Consider the following 19,659-nt stretch of genomic DNA (forward strand, 5'->3'; position numbering starts at 1 on the left):
TATCCTTTTGCATGTGTTGATTTAACATGCAATAAATAAAATATGGTAACATGAAAGGAATTCAGAGAAACTTTTATTTTAATGTTTTAATGATAAGCTATGGAGCATTTTCATTTTAGTTGAAGAATATTCAATGAAACTAGTATAAGATAGTCTTTTTTATTTTCACAATGGAAAATATCAAACGTAAACAAAAGTAGAGAGACTAGGTCAATGAACCCCCACTTAACCACCACCCATCTTTAAAAATTATTGACTCACGGCCAATTTTATTTCATCTATAAACCCATTCACTCTTCCACCACCCTGTCACACTAGATTATCCTAAAATCAAAGACATCACAAAACTTTTTAAATGCAAGAAATAGATCCCTAAAGATCTCTTTTTCTAAGTAATTGTTATATAAAGATAAAAATAACAAACAAAAGAAAACCTACCTGTTCCAATGTCATTACTAATACCGGAGAAAATATCATCATCTATAAATTCAGGTAAGCCTTTTTCCTCCAGTTGCCCTTCAATTTTGCAAATTGTTTTTGCAAGAGAAAAGTCTGAGAAATCCTCTGGAATGGCAACATCATTGGCATTTTGTACATCAGAGTATTTTATTTTAACGCTAAAAAATTAAAAATATATACATGTATATATAAACATAAATAGAAAGGTAGAAAGGAAATAGAGCTTTTACCCAAATAAAAGTGCAGATCAAAATTATCACACAGTTCAAATTTATGCTGAAATCTACAGTAGACACAAGGACTATCTTATAAAAGACTTAGAAGACTTTCAGTCTTTGTGAATAACACAACCACAGAGCTAGAGAAAGATTTATGAGTCCAGTTGGTCTAGACCTTGCCTCTGAACAAGTAAACATCAAAACTAAGAGTCTGAACTTGGCCTCGTAGGTCAAATCCAGCCTGTGGCTTTTAATTTTACATGCTGCCGGAGAAGAAATGTACAAACTAACATCCTTCTAACAGTAATTCTACAAACAGCAAAGAATAATACCTCTTGAGAAAGAATTACAGAGTGAACAGTTATTAGCTGAGTAAAACAGCATTTTTTTCCCACCTAAAGAGACACAGTCTAACAAGCATCAAAGTTGACCAGAAAGTTGGATTTGATTTTTTTTAAATGAAGTGTGCAGAGAAATATGAAATAAAGGTCACTTCTAGAAGACTGAGGAATGGGCCAGGCCTAACCTACTGACACATCAAGTTTATGGTTCAAGAAACCTCACTTACTCTTAAAACATAAGCAAAGGCTTCAGAATTCTATGTGGAAAAACAATCTTTTCTTTAAAAAGTAAACATGAAGTCTGAAAGAAAACAAGATAAGCCTTCTCAATTATGTATGTATGTATGTACGTATGTATGTAGCATGTTCTTTTCTTCAATCTATATTTACTTTCTCTTCCTTATCCTTTCACTCAATTTTTTCTTCTCTATTATAAAAACAAAAAAAGTTATTAAAACACAAGAATTAACAAAGATCTTTCCCGAATTATAATGTAATTATCAGTTTAGGTAAGTAATAGACATAAAAATGTAATAACTTACTGAGAATAAGAAGCTGGTTGGTGCAACCCAACCCTCCTCCTTTTCTAGAAAGCCTTATATCCTAGAGAGCCTGTTGGGTTCCTTTTTATGCTTATAATACTAAGGACAGTCTTGAATTCTTTCTCACCAAAAACAATAAAATGTAAATTATAATTATACTATAGCCTTATTTAGAGCATGCCAAACCATTTTGTATTTCAACATACACGATAATGTATGGCACTCTGTTAAATACTCAAGCTCTAGACATTTAATCTATTTGAGAGAACTAAGCAGAGACAAAAACCTAGGTTCTAGTCAAGTTCTAAGCAAATATCTCACTAAAAATAACATTTAAAACATTTGAAATGTGGTGACTTGGCTTAAGAGAAAAAATACAAAATGTTCATTAACTGCTACAAAATATTTCTGAGTAGAAAATATTTTAAATTACTGAATGTGGATAAGATATATGCAGTATATCTTTATATTTTGGGGGTATAAATAGATCTGGAGAAACAGAAAAAGCTTAATAATTAAGAATGATTCGGCTTCTGGAGCAAGGTGGTTGAATAGACGGTCCCCAGCATCACTGTCTCCCATAATCGATCCATTTACAACCATTAAAAAAGCAATGACAGCCAGGCAGGGGCCACTAGAGCTCAGGGGGAGAGAAGGAGAGACCTACAGAGTTCATGAAGGCAAGAGAAGCTGTGATGAAAGAAGGGACCACTTCGACCATTTCAAGCCCTGGCCATTTCAGTGCTGGCCCTGGTGAGCAATCGGAGTAAGAGCTGGCAAAAACCACAGCTGTGCCCTTTGTGTGGAGTTGCCTGGACACTGCACGGGAGAAGAGGCCTCGGTGGACCCCAGGTCAGCAAGACCACTGACAAGAGTTCCCGTGGACCCATGTAGGAGCGAGGGGCCACAGACAACTGAAAAAAGGAGCAACTCAAAGGTTGGTGAGTCATTGCAAGGGATGGGTGCATGGCCTGCCACAGGGGAAGTGTTCAGAATGTGAAAAGTAGGGGAGACAGGCCCACCAGGGGAACACTGGGGCACAGCATGGATAGCTGATCTGCCCTCCAGTCAGCACAGGACCATTCAGTGGAGACTGGTCAGGAATATAGAACTGCAGGGGGAGCAGTTTGCTGAAAAGACTTAGGTCCAGACCAGAGTTTCCACACAATCCAGGTGTATCAGACCTCAAAGACCTGGAAGTACTTACTTAAAAGGTCAACAATTAAAACCGGAGCTGCACAAAAAGGAGCAAAGCAGCAATTTAGCTCAACCACAGGGCTCAAGTACTGGTCCCCACAGGAAGTTCCCCCATTTTAGAAGTAAGCAAAGGACAACAAATTAGTTCCAGTGCAGAGTTTAAGTGGTGGGAACAGCAAATAATACAACACAGAACTGAAAGAAAACACAAAACACCCACAGATCAGAGACAAAGTTCTGATATTAACCATTAAAGGTCTAATACCACCAAAAAACACCTGTAAAATCTGAAAGAGCCAGAAGTCCCCCAGGTTCCAGGGCTGGGCCTCAGCCATGCCCCAGATGTCTGCATCCAACCATGAGAAGACTGACCTGCCTCCAGAAGCCCCCCAGGCTCCAGAGTTGGAGTGGGGGGGAGTCTGCAGCCTCAGCCACATCGTGCCCCCTCCCCTAGCAGGCCAGCAAAGGAGCTAGCTGTGGACCAGCCCCATCCCCCACCTCCACTTCCATTTCCCTACCCCCTTCCCACCTGCCCCTCCCACTGCTCCACAACATCTTTGAATGTAAAAAATAATAATAATAAATAAATTTAAATAAAATAAAATAAAATAAACCACACACACATACTGTACCCCCAGGATTCCACGGCCAGGCATTTACAGGGGTGGTGGGGGAATTCTCCAACACACAAAAGCAGCCATATTCAAGGATGGTCATCACAGCAATGTTTATAATAGCAAAAATATGTAAACAACCTAATGTCCATCAATGGGGGAATGGAAAAGCTGTGATATATTTCTAAAATGTAATGTTATATAGCATCTGAAATATATGAATTCAATCCACATGTACAATTCCCAAACTATATTCCCAAACAAATAACGCTAAGAGGAAAAAAAAGCAAGTGGCAACCTAATTACCTAAGTATGATGCCATAGGTATACACTTGAACTTACACAAAACAATTGTATATAATGTTGTAGACACAAATGTAGTAAAAATATAAAAGCATGGACAAGAAAGAACCACACCAAGTTCAGAACAGAAGTTCCCTCTGGGGTACAAGGAGGAGGGATCAGAGCAGTTGGAGTGAGGAGAAAGACCAAGGGAACTTCAACTATAACTGCAACTTTTTTTTTTTTTTTTTTGGCAGCTGGCCAGTAACAGGGATCAAGGCCTGGATCAAACCCTGGATCAAACTCTGGACCCTGGTGTTATCAACACCCAGCTCTAGCCAATGGTGCTAACTGGCCAGCACTACATCTGCAACATTTTGTCTTTTATAGAAAAAAGTTCTGAAGCAAAAATGTTCCTATTCATTAAATCCAGATGGTGGTTTTTATGATTGTTTGTTATCTTAGTCTCTGAACCATTTTATATGTTATTTTCGTAATTGAAATTATGAATCTTTTCAATTATAATTGAATCTTTTTCATAATTGAACAATAGTTTTAAGAGGAAAAAAAGATCATATCTTGAGTAATGAAGGAAAGATTAATGATTATAAACTAAAAATTAAGCCTTGGGACTTTTAGTAACAGGTGTTAAAGCACTAAAAGCTGGAAATCCAAACATTTTAAAAACAAACAAACAAACAAAAAGAATGATTCTGTCAGTTATAAAACTAAAAAAAGAAAGTAATACTTTTAAAACCACCGTACCTTGAATTTGTTTTCCTTCCTTTACTTGAAGAGTGTAGTTTGTTTTGAACCTTGTTTACAGGACCAATGTTTTTGGTGTTTGGCTACATGAAAAGAATTTAAATTATTGATTAGTGTCTAATCACTTGCCAAGGAAAGCAATTTTGTATCACATGGAATTGCTATTTCACTACACAGAAGAATTGCTATTTTCATGAAATTAATCAAATTATATTTTCAAGAATCCCAGAACTGAATAGCTCGAAAAGACGTAGATATCACCAGGACCGAAAGATTCAAAGGTAAAGAAAACGAGTCCTAAAGATTCAAGGATATTTAGCTAGCTAGTAGAATGTTAAATCTGGGTGTTCCGACTCACAAAATTTAGTTCTCCTCACTAACCTGTTATTCCCCAAGTAAGCCTTCCCTGGCCTTCAGGTATATAGTTAGTTCACTTGGCCTAGATTTCCATGGGTAGGAAATTTGTAGGTCCAAGAATGCCTAGCACTTGGAAGAATGATTTCTATACTGTAAATATTTAAATGAATGAACAGACTTTTTAATTCATCTTTTTTGTATGAGTACCTTTCTTTTTCAGGTCTTCTCTCTACTAGATTTAAGCTTACAAGAGAAAACTAGAAAGGCTCAGGTTAAAAATTTATTTCACTTATTATTCTTTACACTGTATAGCCAAATTGTTCAGTGGAATTATGAGACAAAAAAGGATTCAATTTATTTTATGAGCAACATTTCATGAATGCATCCCTTCTGAGTATCAAAGTTTATATTCTATCTCTACTGAGTCATACGCCATCTCTGTTGTCAAAGAAGTCTAAAAGTAACCTAAATTCTACAGAATGTAATTGCACTCACAGAAAGTTTGATTTCATACCTTAGTCTCTGAATGAAGATGAACTTTCCCTTCAGATAATAACAGACCTCTGTAGAACAAACATAGACATTATACATTAACAATAGATGATACTAAGCTGAGACACAATGAAATTCAACAGTAATTATATTTGAAAGGGAAAATATACAACTATCAAGTAAACTCTGCTATAATTCTAGTTATCCACATGGTAATTTATTTTGAATGAGTATCATAAAAAGTGCTTTGATTAAATAATTCACCTTTGAAAAGATATATTACAATGCCAATATTTTGTAGGAAAATGTAGCATAAATTTTAATGAATGGAAATCATAAGGAGTTATTATTGGCTATGCACAGGGATTATCCCTCTTACAAAATCATTCACCTCAGGGCTTTTTATTGTGAGCCCACTCAATGATATTCTTCTAATGCATTTAAATACTTGATCAGTGTCTGTGATCCACATTACACTGTGAACTCAGAGTAGAAATCATGTCTGCATTGTTCACTAATCTATGCCTAGTACTTGGCATAGTACCTGGCAATATAGGGTCTTAAATTGGCACTAATTAAATATTTGTTGAATGGATACATATGTTTAAAATGCAATTCATTTTTATACATAAGGTTTTCAAAATATGTCTGTAGTTTAACACAACTGGTTATGGGGTTCTGCAAACTGTGGTCCATTGGCTGAATCCACCCATACCCATTCATTTACATATTATCTATGGCTGTTTTGCACTGCAACAGCAAAGTTGAGTAGTTGCAACAGATACTGTATAGCCCACAAATCGAAAAATATTTACAATACTTACCTTACAGAAAGTTTCCCTAACCCTAATCAATTGTCTAGAGCATCCACATTACTATCTCTGAAAATGTACCATGTTTGTATCTATTGTTGCTATGAATATATAAAATCCTACCATACACCCTGAGAACTCCTAACCATAGCAGAGGACATAAAAATGAAATTACTTTCCATCAGATACCACCTGCTGAAGGAGTCATGCATAGGTTTTTTTCAATATTAAACATGAATATATACTTAGATAATATTAAATACAACCCCTTAAAAAGAAGTACTTGAAATATCTCTGGGAAGGAAAAAAAAATGTTTTCAAAATACTTAAAATTACAGAATCTACAGAATCTTCTCACATATGACCTGAAAATGTTTCCAAATATTATACAAATTTTAAGTGTCCTCTTTAATCACCCTCATTTCAAATTAATGATTGCCATTTCCTTACTGCATTTTCTGCACCTTCTGTTCCTCCCAGCCCCCACAAACATACACACATACATATCAGCTGAAAGACATTCAATGGTTATGTCTCCCACAGGTTTCACAGTGATATTACTTTGATAGTGTATTTCCATGAAAAATGAACTATAACACAGTATTCTGCTTACTTTTGTTAAACTTCTCCATGATAGGCTTGTAATACGATTGAAATGATTTGTGTGGTAAACCTTGCTTCCAGCAGACTGAAGGATACATATACTATATACTATGAGGAAACTAAAGTCTGGTTTCCCTACCATATTTTTTTTATGAAGTAACCCTAAGTGTTAAGACCTATTATAAGGGTATTTCAAAAAGTATCATGTAATTCTATTTTTCCATGAACTTTTTGGTACCCTCATATATACTGCTTGACTATAATTATTTAGGTGGATTATCACTGTTTCAGCCTGAAATGCATGGTCTCTTTACAGAATTACCTCCCAGCTTCAACATTCCCAGGTAACAGTCAAATGCCATGTTTTACATGGTAAAAGCCATCTGTTCCAACAGTAGCATTAAAAAAAAAAAAAATCCATGTGAGGTAGCTAAATAGAGGCATCATCACCACTTTGCACTTAAGGAAAATTTAGTAAAAGATAATCAACAGATTTATTTTTATGCTTGTAAAATCAGTCTCTCACTTGTTTCAACAGAAACTAGGGATCATCTGTTGTTATCATCATTACAGTCCTTTAGTTTACTGGATAAAAGCCATGTCTGATCTAATTTGTAATCCAAATTTGGAATTTTGATAACTATTAAGTATCTTTTTTTATAAAATATCAGAGAACATTACATATAAGGATAAATAATTTTATGTCACATATACACATACATGTGTGTATAAAATGATGATGTAAATATATATTTTTTACTGAGGTACTAAAAACTTTTTAAAGCAACACACTAGGCATTAACTTCTTGAGAGAAGAATCAGGTCTGTTTACTCACCATTGTACTACCAGGAGCTAGACCTGCAGTATAATAATTCAAAATAATAATTTCATATTTTTTCCAGGTTTATTGAGATATAATTTGCATATCAATTTTAACAAACCTATATGGTAACAAAAACACCACAACAACTAAAATAGAGCATATTTCCATTATTCCAAAAAGTTCCTTTGTGCCCCTTGGTAGTAAAGTAAGTCTGCTAATCCCTCCCCCAATCCCCAGACAACCACTAATCTGACTTCTTTCCCTACAGTTTTGCCTTTTCCAGAAATAAAAACACAGATTATTTACATTTTGAGTCAGCTTCTTTTATATAGCATCCACATTGGTGCTGTATCAGTAGTTCATTGCTTTTTATTGCCAAATACTGTTCCACTGCATGGAATACCATAAATTTGTTTATCCATTCACCATTGATAAGATTTTTGAGTTGTTTCCAGTTTTTGGCAATTATGAATAAAACTGCATGCAGAGTTTTTTCTTGGACATACGTCTTCATTTCTCTTGGGTGGATATCTAGGAGGGGAATTGCTGGATTGTATGCAATAGTTATTTTTGAGTAAATGAATAATTTCCCAGTATTTCAAGTATAAGCCAAATATACCACCACTTTAGTAACACATTTTTTTTTCTAAGCCCTGTACGGTGTTTAAACATTATGCCCTCTTGGGGCTGTGCAGCTCTCATAGACTGCTTTTTGACAGAAGACTGGAGGTGACCCACAGTTGTTTTAAGGTTTAAATAGCCACGAACAATTTTAATACACTCAAAGTTTCTTTGCTGATACAACTCTCGAAAACTAGTTTCTTACCTGTTTCATTCCAGTTACTTCTATGTGCCATTACCATACCTACTATTCTATCTAAGTCTGTATAATTCTTTACTTCTTTACTTTACCCTGAAGCTCGTTCTCTCTCTCTCTCTCTCTCAATTTAAAGATGGGATACTTTAAGGTTGTCAGGTTTCTATGGGGAGACTATCCTTTAGTTACATCTTTGCCCCGAGCCATTATATCCAACTGAAAAGTTTCACTTGGTGCCATTTAATCTGATCCTACCTCTGAGGAACCTTAATCCACTGGAAAGTTTTATCAATAATTGTGAAGTCCACATCTTTAGTATGAACTTTGCCTCAATTTTGAGTTTCAGCAGGTTTTTCTTCCTCAAAGATTTTCTTAGTTTTATCTAGGAATCTTGAGGTCTAAAAGCGGCTGACTGCACAATGCAAGGGTAATCAAGACAGTGTGGTATTAGCATAAGAATAGATGTTTAGATCAATAACATTGAGAGTCCAAAAATAAAACCATATATCTCTGGTCAACTAATTTTTGACAAGGGTTCCAAGGCCATTCAATAGGAAAAGAATAGTCTTTTCAACAAATGGTGCTGAGGCAATTGTATATCCACCAGCAAAAGAATAAAGATTGACCCTTATCTCATACCATATATAAAAATTAACACAAGATGGATCAAAGACCTGAATGTAAGAGTTAAAACTATAAAGCACTTTGAAGCTTTATATGACGTTGAATTGCAAACAAGCCAATTCTTTCCAAACTTTTATCTTTCGTGTAATACCATCCCAAATAGCACTAACATGAATTGTACATACAGTACTGCTAATATTCTGTGTTCCAACCTATTCTCCTAGAGCACAAGTTCATTAGACACTTTTTCTGCCTCTCAATTTACCACAGTGAGAGTTTTACTAAATTCAATGCCACTACATAACATTAATCTATCTTTTCAGCCTCTAGTATCAGTTTCCTTACTGGCTACCACTTAACTGCTAAGCTAAAGCCACACTTCGAGTTTTTGTTATGCAGCACTCCATTCCCAATACTAATTTCTATTTAGTAAGAACAGGCTAGGATAGTAGCCCCCAAATCTCCATGGCTTAATACACTCAAGGTAGCAGTAGAGGAGAGAAGGCCTTTTTTTTTTTTTTTTAACATGGGCACCCAGAGACCAACCTGGGAGTTTTCACCAACTAGAATTTCACTGATCCTCATGGCAGAGAAAGTCAGCTGGAGGTTCACACACCACCTCTTGTCTGTTCTGGCTTGGAAGAGATTAGTTTGACTTATGTTCACAGCCCACTGACAACTTCAAAAGACTTGGAATTTTTAGTGATCATACTGCCTCTACAATAAGATTTTATAGTTTCATTACATAGATCCTATACTTTTTCTATTAAATTTGTTCCTAAGTATTTTATGGTTCTTTAATTTCTTGACATATAAGAAGTTCACATGACATTCAAGGGGAAAATTTTTTATATATATTATCTTTACTAATTATTTATCTTTACCTAATCTTCATATGCAAGTTTAAAAAGAAAGGTAGTATATGAGAACAGGTTTAAAAATCACATCAGCTGTGATTTGAAGCTCAGTGAAATGACATACTTTCTACATGTTCTTGTATTCTTGGGCAAGGTACTAAACCTCTCTAAGCTATAGTTTCTTAAATGAGAATAATATTTATTTCAAAATAATACTTTGAGAATTACATGAGATAAAGTAGGTAAAGGGCTTACCATGTGTCTGACTGGTATAAGCCCCCATGATATGTGTATTTTGGTTTTCATCCACAGTTTCCAGCTTGTTCTAAATTTCCACTGCCTTTGTCTTGGAGCTGGCCATAAGAAATCCTCTGACCCACTCTGTCTGATTGTAGGTCATAAGACCCCTATTCCAGAAGGGGTCCTACCTCATGCCCAGGAAGAAAGAACGCTGAACAGAGGCCAAGAAGAATCTGAACAAACAGGCCCTGCTGGGTTTCCCCACCCATTCTGTTAGAGTTAGATCATGCCCTTTTTGTCCAACCACATTTCTACATGGTTGTCCATGCTTCAGTCATGCCTACATAACGAAGCTTCCCTACACACCTAAGAGCACAGGGTTTGGAGAGCTTCTGGATCTTCTACGTGCTGGGAGGGTGCACACTCCAACTCTATGTGAATAGAAGCTCCTGCACTCAGGATACTTCCAGACCTTGCCCTATGTAGCTCTTCATCTGGCTGTTTCTTTGTATCCTTTAAAATAGCCTTTGTAATAAACCAGTAAATATAAGTAAGTGTTTTCCTGAGTTCTGAGAGCTGTTCAAGCAAACTAGTCAAACCCAAAGAGGGGACTGTGGGAACCCCAATTTCTAGTTGGTTGGTCAGCAGTTCCACTGGCTTGGGCTTCTGGCAGACATCTGCAGTGGGGGGCAGTCTTGGGGACTGAGCCCTCAACCTGTGAGATCTGACACTATCTCCAGGTAGATAGTGTCAGAATTGAATTGGAAGGCACCCAGCTGGTGTCCACTAGGAGAACTGCTGGCTTGCTTGCCAATGGAAAGAAGTCCCCACACATTTGGTCACAGAAGTTTGTCTTCTGTGTTGCTTGTACTGTGAGAGCAGAGGAAGAACACTGTGGTATGTGCTTTTTCCCCCACTCAAAAAGCCCCCAATTTTTATTATTTTATACTTCAAATTATAGATTTCACATTTGCATGTAAGAAGATGTTAAATGGTAAGAGATCCACATACATCATTTTTAAAAAACCCAAACCCAATGATATTTGAGAATTTAAGTCACTTACCTTAAACTGTAATCATCTTCCTCTCCATGTGATTTAATTTGTGTTGGGGTAGGCCTAGATCGTACCTCTTGCTGATCTCTCTAGTTAAATGAGTAAATGATAAGCCATACATAATATAGGAAAAAAACACAAGAGTAGGATTTATTCACATGCCTCTCTCATCATTAATCATTTCAGAGTTGTCCATGGTTTCTATGATATCCAGGCACAGAATTCTAAATGCTATGGTATAAAAATAAGGTCTGTAATATTACAGTTCCACCTTTCATTTGTTCTGAGTTAATAAAGTCAATCTGAAGAGAAAAACCTAAGACTGTCAAGGCCTTTATATGATATTTCCAACTTATACTTCCCCGCTATATTAGACTCTTCCATCTTATGCAGCATGCAATGGAAATTCTAAAAAGGCACAAGAAATAAAAAAAAATAAATCTGTTTAATGAGTAGAAAATCTTGTCTCAAATCAGGTAAAACTTCAATGTTGAAAAACCATGAAAGGGCTAAAATGAAGTACCAGGAGTAAAAACTCTTGGCAAAGATATATTTAGAAATGAAAGTGAGTAAGCAAAAATTTAATATGGCAAAAGTTATATTTGGTTAGCTTCTGTGGGGGTGGGAACACTCCCTTCCCTTTCCCAGCCTTTCTCTGTTTTCTACTCTGTTCTTTTTTTGGAGGTGTGGAGGGTTCTTTTTAGGAGACCCTTTGAGCAGAATACATAATGAATCTTTCATTTGACTGTAATGTAGAGTCCTTCTGTACAAGTATTCTCCTGTTCTTTAGGCACTAGTGAAAACTAAAAGATGGAATAGAACTATCCATTTTTAGTAAATTATCTAATCACAAATGCAACTGTTATCTAAACATATTACTTGAAATGTTCTATATGACACATTAGTTTTTCCTAAACTAACAAATAATTATGAATTTGTATAATGCATTAACATAAAATATTGCCTAGATTTCCTTCCCTGCCTCCATCAACTCCATTTTTAGGGGTAGGGAGTTAAAAAGAAGAATTGTATTTAAATTAGGGTAAGAACTGGTAAAGTTTGAAAGCAGCCACTTTACTCCTCTAAGGAGAGCTACTCTATTTTATCAATGAGCAATAGCTAATCTGGTACCAGAATGGGGAATAATATGCTTAGATACATTGTCTGGTGATATAATCTCCCTACACTTTTCCTGACTATAAATGTGATTCTACTCTAGCCCTAAGGATTTGAATTACATCCAGCTGAGAATTTAAAAAACAAATTATCAACTGAATATTAGTGATGATTGTTACCTTTTATTCAGTCTTCACCTAAAGACCATTTTATTTCTATTCCTACTGAATCAGTGTTAATTCCAGGTAGCTACCCTCAAATATTAGTCCTATAGTTCTCCTATTAGAAAAGATTATTAAATATTAATGTTCTTATTAGATGACTGGAGCATCTAACTGGAAAACACTTTTTCAGTAGCTTTTAGAAAATGTGTGCTTACCAAAAACATACATACATGTACATATACATATACCTATGCATATATATTCATGCTCAATTTGTGATAATTCATTGAGCTGAACATTTATGCTTTGGGTACTTTTTTGTGTGTATGTTATATATCAACTTAAAAAGTTAAAAAACTAGCACATAATGGAATTATTAATAGTCGTACATTTACTTACTATGACTTCTTCAGCTTGTCGAACCAGATCAGCTGTTTTTGCCTCCAATTCTGCATTTAAACGCCTTGAAGCAGAAAATAAGTTAATAAGTGGGATATACTGAAGATCTTAACAAAAATAAAAATAAACTTCAGCAATTACACATTAACAAGTGACCTAATCAACAAATGCCAAAACATATACATGACATTTTTACTCTAGCAGCTATAAGAACTTATCCCCAACCCTCCATGATTCTTCCTTCCTTGTGGTAGGAACTCAAACACTCAGTACTGGCCTTTCTGTGACCCTTATTCATCTTAAAGTGAAGTGACTTACCTGGCTAATAAACTTAGGAAGAATAAACTGAGTGAGTTCAACTCAGTTCCACTAGTCATCTCCCTGAAATTAGCCTCCCTGCAGAGAACACATATTCTAACCTTGCCTCTCCAGAGATAGGCTGTAAGCTCTGCTCTAACTGAGTGGGTGGGGAGAGGGCTGCACTGGTCTGGGGTATAGCTATGATTGAGGAGCTAAAATTGGGGTTTAGTGATTAGACCCAGTGTGGCTCATACCTCAGCTACATACTTCAATATCAGCTTCATCAGAAATAAGGTGATTATTTTGACCTCCACCTGACACTCCATTTTCAAAAAACTTTTTCAATATATTTGGAATATAGCAAAAAAATAGGAATACTATTTACTTGGTCCCAGGAAGAACAAAAGACTATGAATAGCCAAAGCAATCCTGAGCAAAAATAAATAAATAAATAAAGCTGGAAGCATAACACTACCTGACTTTAAACTATACTACAAAGCGACAGTAACCAAAACAGCATGGTACTGGTCTAAAAACAGACACACAAACCAATGGAACAAAATAGAGAATCTGGAAATCAACCCATGCACCTACAGCCATCTGATCTTTGACATAGGATCCAAAACCACACACTGGGGAAGAGACTGCCTCTTCATTAAATGGTGCTGAGAAAATTGGACATTCATATGTAGGGAATGAAACTAGACCTGTACTTCTCACCATATACCAAAATTAACTCAAAATGGATTAAAGAATTAAATATATGTCCTGAAACAATAAAACTCCTTTAAAAAAACATAGGGAAAACACTTCAGGAAGTAGGATTGGGTACAGACTTTATGAATATGACCCCCAAAGCACAGGCAACCAAAGGAAAAATAAACAAATGGGTTACATCAAACTAAAAAGCTTCTGCACAGCAAAAGAAACAATCAACAGAGCAAAAAGACATCCAACAGAGTGGGAGAAAATATTTGCAAAATATACATCAGACAAAGAACTAATAACCAGAATATACAAGGGGAACTCAAACAACAGTAAAAAAAACAAGTAATGCAATTAAAAAGTGGGCAAAGGAGCTAAATAGGCATTTCTCAAAGGAAGATAAATGAATGGCCAACAGACATATGAAAAAATGCTCAACATCACTCAGCATTTGGGAAATGCAAATCAAAACCACTTTGAGATAACATCTTACTCCAGTTAGGATGACTAATATTCAAAAGACTCAGAATGACAAATGCTGGCAAGGTTGCAGAGAAACAGGAACCCTCCTACACTGTTGGTGGGACTGTAAAATGGTGCAGCCCTTATGGAATATAGTATAGAGGTTCCTCAAACAACTACAGATAGATCTACCATATGACCCAGCTATTCCACTGCTGGGTATATACCCAGGAGAATGGAAATCATCATGTCCAAGAAATACCTGCACTCCCATGTTTACTGCGGCATTATTTACGATAGCCAAGCGTTGGAACTGGCCTAAATGCCCATCATTGGATGAGTGGATAAGGAAAATCTGGCATATCTACACAATGGAATACTACTCTCCTATAAAAAAAAAAATGAAATACTACTGCTTGCAGTTAACGTGGACAGACTTAGGGAAAATTATATTAAGTGGAATAAGCCAGGCACAGAAAGAAAAATACCACGTTCTCACTTATTTGTGGGAGCTAATAAAAATAAGTAAATAAACAAACAATGGGGAGGGGAAAGTGAATAAGACACAACAATCACAACAACTTGATTTTGTTAAGACAGGTGAACAGATATGATGTTGATGGGAGGGGGGGAAGAGGAGGGATGAAAAGGAGGAATTGATAAAGGGACACAAAAATAAACAATCTTGTATATTGATAAATTAAAATAAAATAAAAATAAATTAATAAATAAAATTGGGAAAAAATAAAGGAAAAATTGCTCATAATCCTACCACCATCATCCAATAATTTTTACTTTTAATATTCCCTTCCAATTTTCATCTACAGTATATAAAATTTTGTACTGTTTTCCAACAATATAGGAAGAATATGTTTATATCCATTGTCTTTATAATTAGCACCTTAAATGTTACACAATATTCTAATAAACTGCAGTAACATAATGTTCTAAACTCTGTCCTTATTGTTAGCTCAAGTCCCTTTTTCTCTTTTAAAGGTTAACACTATAAAAAACATCTTCAAAAGCATATAACTTTTTCCTTCTGTTGAAAGGTCACATTTCAAGACCATCTAGGCTCTTTTGAAGGTACATGAAGGAGACATGTTGAAGAACTTAAAAAATGAGATATCTTGTTTGTTTTTCTTAGATATGTGACTCAGAAGTAACACAAACCACTTACAATCCCCAACCCCCAGGAAAAAAGGAGGGGTGACAGTACCATATCCTTTCTTAAAACAGTCTTAAAAACAGTGTTTTAAGAAAATACTTTTATATCTTAGGATTACTTGGTCAAAAGAACAATATCTAAGAAAGACTTAAAGTTACATTTAAGGTGCCTTCAACTGATTTTTAAAAATTCCCTAACAAGAATCATGACGACTTAAACAAAAGCTACCAATCAATATAGTAGGTCGAGATGACTGAGAAGACTATTCTTCTACTACAAATAAATGGAAATGCCAGATAAAATGTAATGAAGGAAATACTGCTATGCTCAAGCTCAGGCAAGGGAAATGCCCCTGGTACTAACATAAAGCAACAATTCAGAGTGAGAGCAGTAAACAGGAACAGAAGCCAAAATAGCTTCACAACTAGAAGTGGATGCACGTGTGAGTCATGAAGGGCTACACCTGTGAAACGCAAACTACAAAAACTCTACCCATTACCTTAAGAGAACAGAAATCAAGCTCGAGCCATGGATGGAAAAGATTCTCTTGTGAGTAATTAGAACACACAGGAGTGAAGCCCAAATTCTTCTTATCCAGATGGTACAGGGACACTATGCCAAAACTTTAATATAGTTGAGAAAGCTGGCCTGGAATTAGGGAAAACTTTAAGCGAGTACAGGTAAAATTCAAAACTACCCTATAGGGACATTTACTCATCTAGAATATATGGGACTTTCTCGGAAAGCAAACCCTGCTAAAGGGTACTTCAAAGAGTTCATGGAAAAACAGAATTAAAAAATAATACAAATCTTTCCATGAATTCTTTCCATGAACTCCTCATGACTTCAGAAAGATAACAAATTGCATAAGGAAACAAGCTACTAAAAGGGAGAATCAGCAGTTGCAAGAAAAGGAAAAAGTTGTACTGTAAGAACTAGAGATAATAAAACAATCTGAAGATGTTTAAATTAGCATTTTTAATTTGAAAAAAAAAAAGCAAGAATAGAAACCATTAGGCAAGACCCAGATATTATTACAAAAGAACACTGAATTTGAAAAGGACCATATGGAAATTACATAAATGAAGAACAGTCATTGAAATTAAAAAATCAAAAATTCAACGGTTATGTTGAACAACAGAATGGACTGAAGAGGGAATGAATTATAAGATATACACGAGGAAATCACCTACAAGGAAGTCCAGAGAAACACAGGGATAAAAACACAAAAAAGAGGCTAACATCTATTCTTTCTAATAGAAGTTGTAGAAGGAAATCTCAGAGAGAAGGAGGGAATGCCAATATTTGAAGAGATAAGGCTGAGAATTTTCCAAATTGAAGAAAGACATGGATCCAAAGCAGAATAAAAAAAAGAAAACTGTACACATCATAGTGAAACCGCAGAACTTTAAAGATAAAATACTCTTTAAACTACAAAATCATTATTTTAAAAGTACACAGAAAAATCGTCTACCAGCATAATTGTCTAAAAAGCTGACAGCAGATGGCTCATTAGTGTCTCTAGATGCCAATAGGCAATGAAAGGGTATCCTCAATGGAGTGGGGGTGGGGGGCAGTTGTGCCCATGTAGAATTCTATGTTCAGATAAACTGTCATTGAAGAATAAGTGCAAAGTAACAAAATTTTCAGAAAAGACTGGAGAGTTTAAAACTCAGATTTTCACAGAAAGTAATGAAAGGTCTATACTTCAGAAGGAGGAAAATGAACCTGAAAAAATGAATCTTGAAGAACAAGATATCAGAAAACATGATAAATCTAAATTAGTACATACTATAAAAATAACATTGATTACCTGGGTCTGGGTGTATTCAAAACAAATAAGTATCATCTCACTTGAAAAACAGAGCAAAACCAAGTTCAAGCATTCTAAGATCTTTCTAAACCAGAAAAAGAAAAATGAAGACATAATGAAAACTCATTCAATCCAACGGAAGACAGAAAAGAACCAAAGAAAAGACATAGTAAGTAGAAAACACAAAAAATAAGATGGCTAAGACAGCTCTAAAGTAGTAAACATAATAATGTGAATAAATTAAATTCATTTATTAAAAGGCAGAAATTATCAGACTGGTTATAAAGGAACGCTCTTAAAGCTGAACAACCTAAAAGTCTGAAAATAGATTTAAAAAACAGACACTACATAGTAATAAAAGGAATCAAGAAGATTTAAATAAATCAAATAATATAGCCCCCAAACAAAAACAGACACAATTATAAGAAATTTATTTTAAAAAACTATAATTATAACTGATGATTTTAATATACTTCTAGCAGAAACCAACAGAGCTAGTCAAAAAAAAAAAAAAAAAAAAGGTGAGATACTGATGTCATGGACAACAAAATTAATTACCTTAATCTAACAGATTAGCCAACAAATAGTAATGTACTCTCTATCAAAGAACAAATAGAACAGTCACAAAAAATTGAACATGTCCTTGGCCACAAATAAGTCTCAATACATTTTCAAAAATCAGTATCATATACATTCTCTGACCACAGTGCAATTAAAAATAAATTTAAAAATAACAAAAGCAAAACTAGTAAACGAACAACAGTGCTTTGGAACTAAAAACCACACTCCTAAATAATCAGTATGAAAATCATAAAATATTTAGAACTAAAAAAACCACAGAGGAAATATATATCAAAACAGGTCCTGGAATACAGTTAAGCTATAGTTGGAGAATTTATAGACTTAAATGTATTTATTAAATAATAAGAAAAATAAAACAAATGAGCTCAAGAAACAAATAAACTCACCACAATTAGAAGACGTACTTTTTATCTCTTTATTTCTATACACTAATGAAATAAACACATAGATTAGCAAGAAAACAAAGCTAGTTCTCTGAAAAGACCAATGAAATAGATAAATCTCCCAGCAAAATAGAAAAAAACAAACAATTTAGGAACACTTCCAAAAGAAGGGGTATATATGGTGACAGACGCAGTCAAGGTTTAAAATGTAAGAGCATAGAGAAAATATGCTAATATTTATGCTAATATTTTATTTTTAAGTTGAACGTGTAGATTTTTTTTATTTTTTATTTTTTTAGCTGGGAAATTTTTTTATTTTTATTTTATTTTTTTATTTGTATATTCATTGTTACAAATCATACTTACTCTTTATGCCCCTTATCCAATCTCTCCCCTTCCCGCCCCCTTTCCCCTCCCTGCCGCAATAACCATAGATTTGTTCTCTCCATCTGATAGATTAACTGTTTCTATGTTGGTTTGTTGCCTAGGTGACCTGTCCAGTCCTGAGACAGGTGTGATCAAGTCCTCCCCTATTATCATAAATCAGATGCTTCTTCTATTACTCTGGAGTGTGCTTTGTGGAGAGAGGGGACCTCTTCTTTTTGGGGGGGGGTCTCCACTGGTGCTTCTTGTGTCAATGAAGTTGAGAGTCTGGCGTGCCACGGTGGCCATGGCTGCTGCTATAGAGACTGGCCACAAATGGCCACCACGGCAATTGCAGTGGCTATGGAGGGCTACCCATGTGAAAATGCTGTTTCTAGTGTCTCTTTACTTGGTTGCGGCTGGGTACAGCTTCACCCTGTGCCACACCTCAGGGCAGGGACCTGGGGCTTTATGCTAATATTCTTAAATGTATATGAAATAATCACTTCTCTAGAAAACCATCAATAACCAAAATTTACTCTAGAAGTAATAATACATCTAAATAGATGAATAATCATTAAATTCATAGGCAAAGAGAATTCCCTTGACAAAAAAACACCAGACTCTGACAGTTTCACAATTTTAATCAAAGGGTGGATAATCCCTGATTATAAAATGCTTCCAAGAACAGGAAAAAATAAATAAAAAGGAAAACTATTCAGCTTATTGCATATGATTAGAATGATACTGATATCAAAATCAAACAGGAAAAGTACCAGAAAAAAAGCATAATACTATCTCACTTTCATTCATACATCCAAAACAAACATAAAATTATAGCAACCAAATCCAGCAGTCTGTAAAGGAAAACAAGAAACCTGCCTTTGTAGTTCAGTTTGTTAAAACATTAAAGAAGGGAGAAAAACATATCACCTGAATTAATTCTGGGGAAAAAAAAGTTTTGATAGATTTAACACTCATTCAAATTAGGAATTAGGGGGAAAAACTTTAAACCTGATGAGAGCAATTTACCAAAACCCCAGAACAAACCTCAAATGTAGTGATAAATTATTAAAAGTGAGCTCCTCAGACACACAAATGGCCA

The 19,659-nt window shown here is 35.1% G+C and overlaps 2 protein-coding genes across 3 annotated transcripts in view; one reads left to right on the forward strand and one right to left on the reverse strand.

Annotated features, from left to right (window-relative positions):
* The window catches only part of MNS1 (meiosis specific nuclear structural 1), a 131,871-nt gene that overhangs the window by 79,195 nt on the left and 33,017 nt on the right, over positions 1 to 19,659 (forward strand). The window lies entirely within an intron of this gene.
* TEX9 (testis expressed 9) overlaps positions 1 to 19,659 on the reverse strand; it is a 57,769-nt gene that overhangs the window by 34,340 nt on the left and 3,770 nt on the right. For both annotated transcript variants that reach the window (XM_063089086.1, XM_063089084.1), the window contains exons 3-7: positions 12,779 to 12,842; positions 11,109 to 11,188; positions 5,290 to 5,338; positions 4,419 to 4,501; positions 439 to 617 (exon numbers count right to left, since the gene is read on the reverse strand). In XM_063089086.1, the coding sequence (XP_062945156.1) occupies positions 439 to 617; positions 4,419 to 4,501; positions 5,290 to 5,338; positions 11,109 to 11,188; positions 12,779 to 12,842 (455 nt within the window). The remainder of the gene's footprint in view (positions 1 to 438; positions 618 to 4,418; positions 4,502 to 5,289; positions 5,339 to 11,108; positions 11,189 to 12,778; positions 12,843 to 19,659) is intronic.

The sequence above is a fragment of the Cynocephalus volans genome, chromosome 3 (genome assembly GCF_027409185.1).
Source record: "Cynocephalus volans isolate mCynVol1 chromosome 3, mCynVol1.pri, whole genome shotgun sequence".
In the NCBI taxonomy this organism is placed as follows: domain Eukaryota; kingdom Metazoa; phylum Chordata; class Mammalia; order Dermoptera; family Cynocephalidae; genus Cynocephalus; species Cynocephalus volans.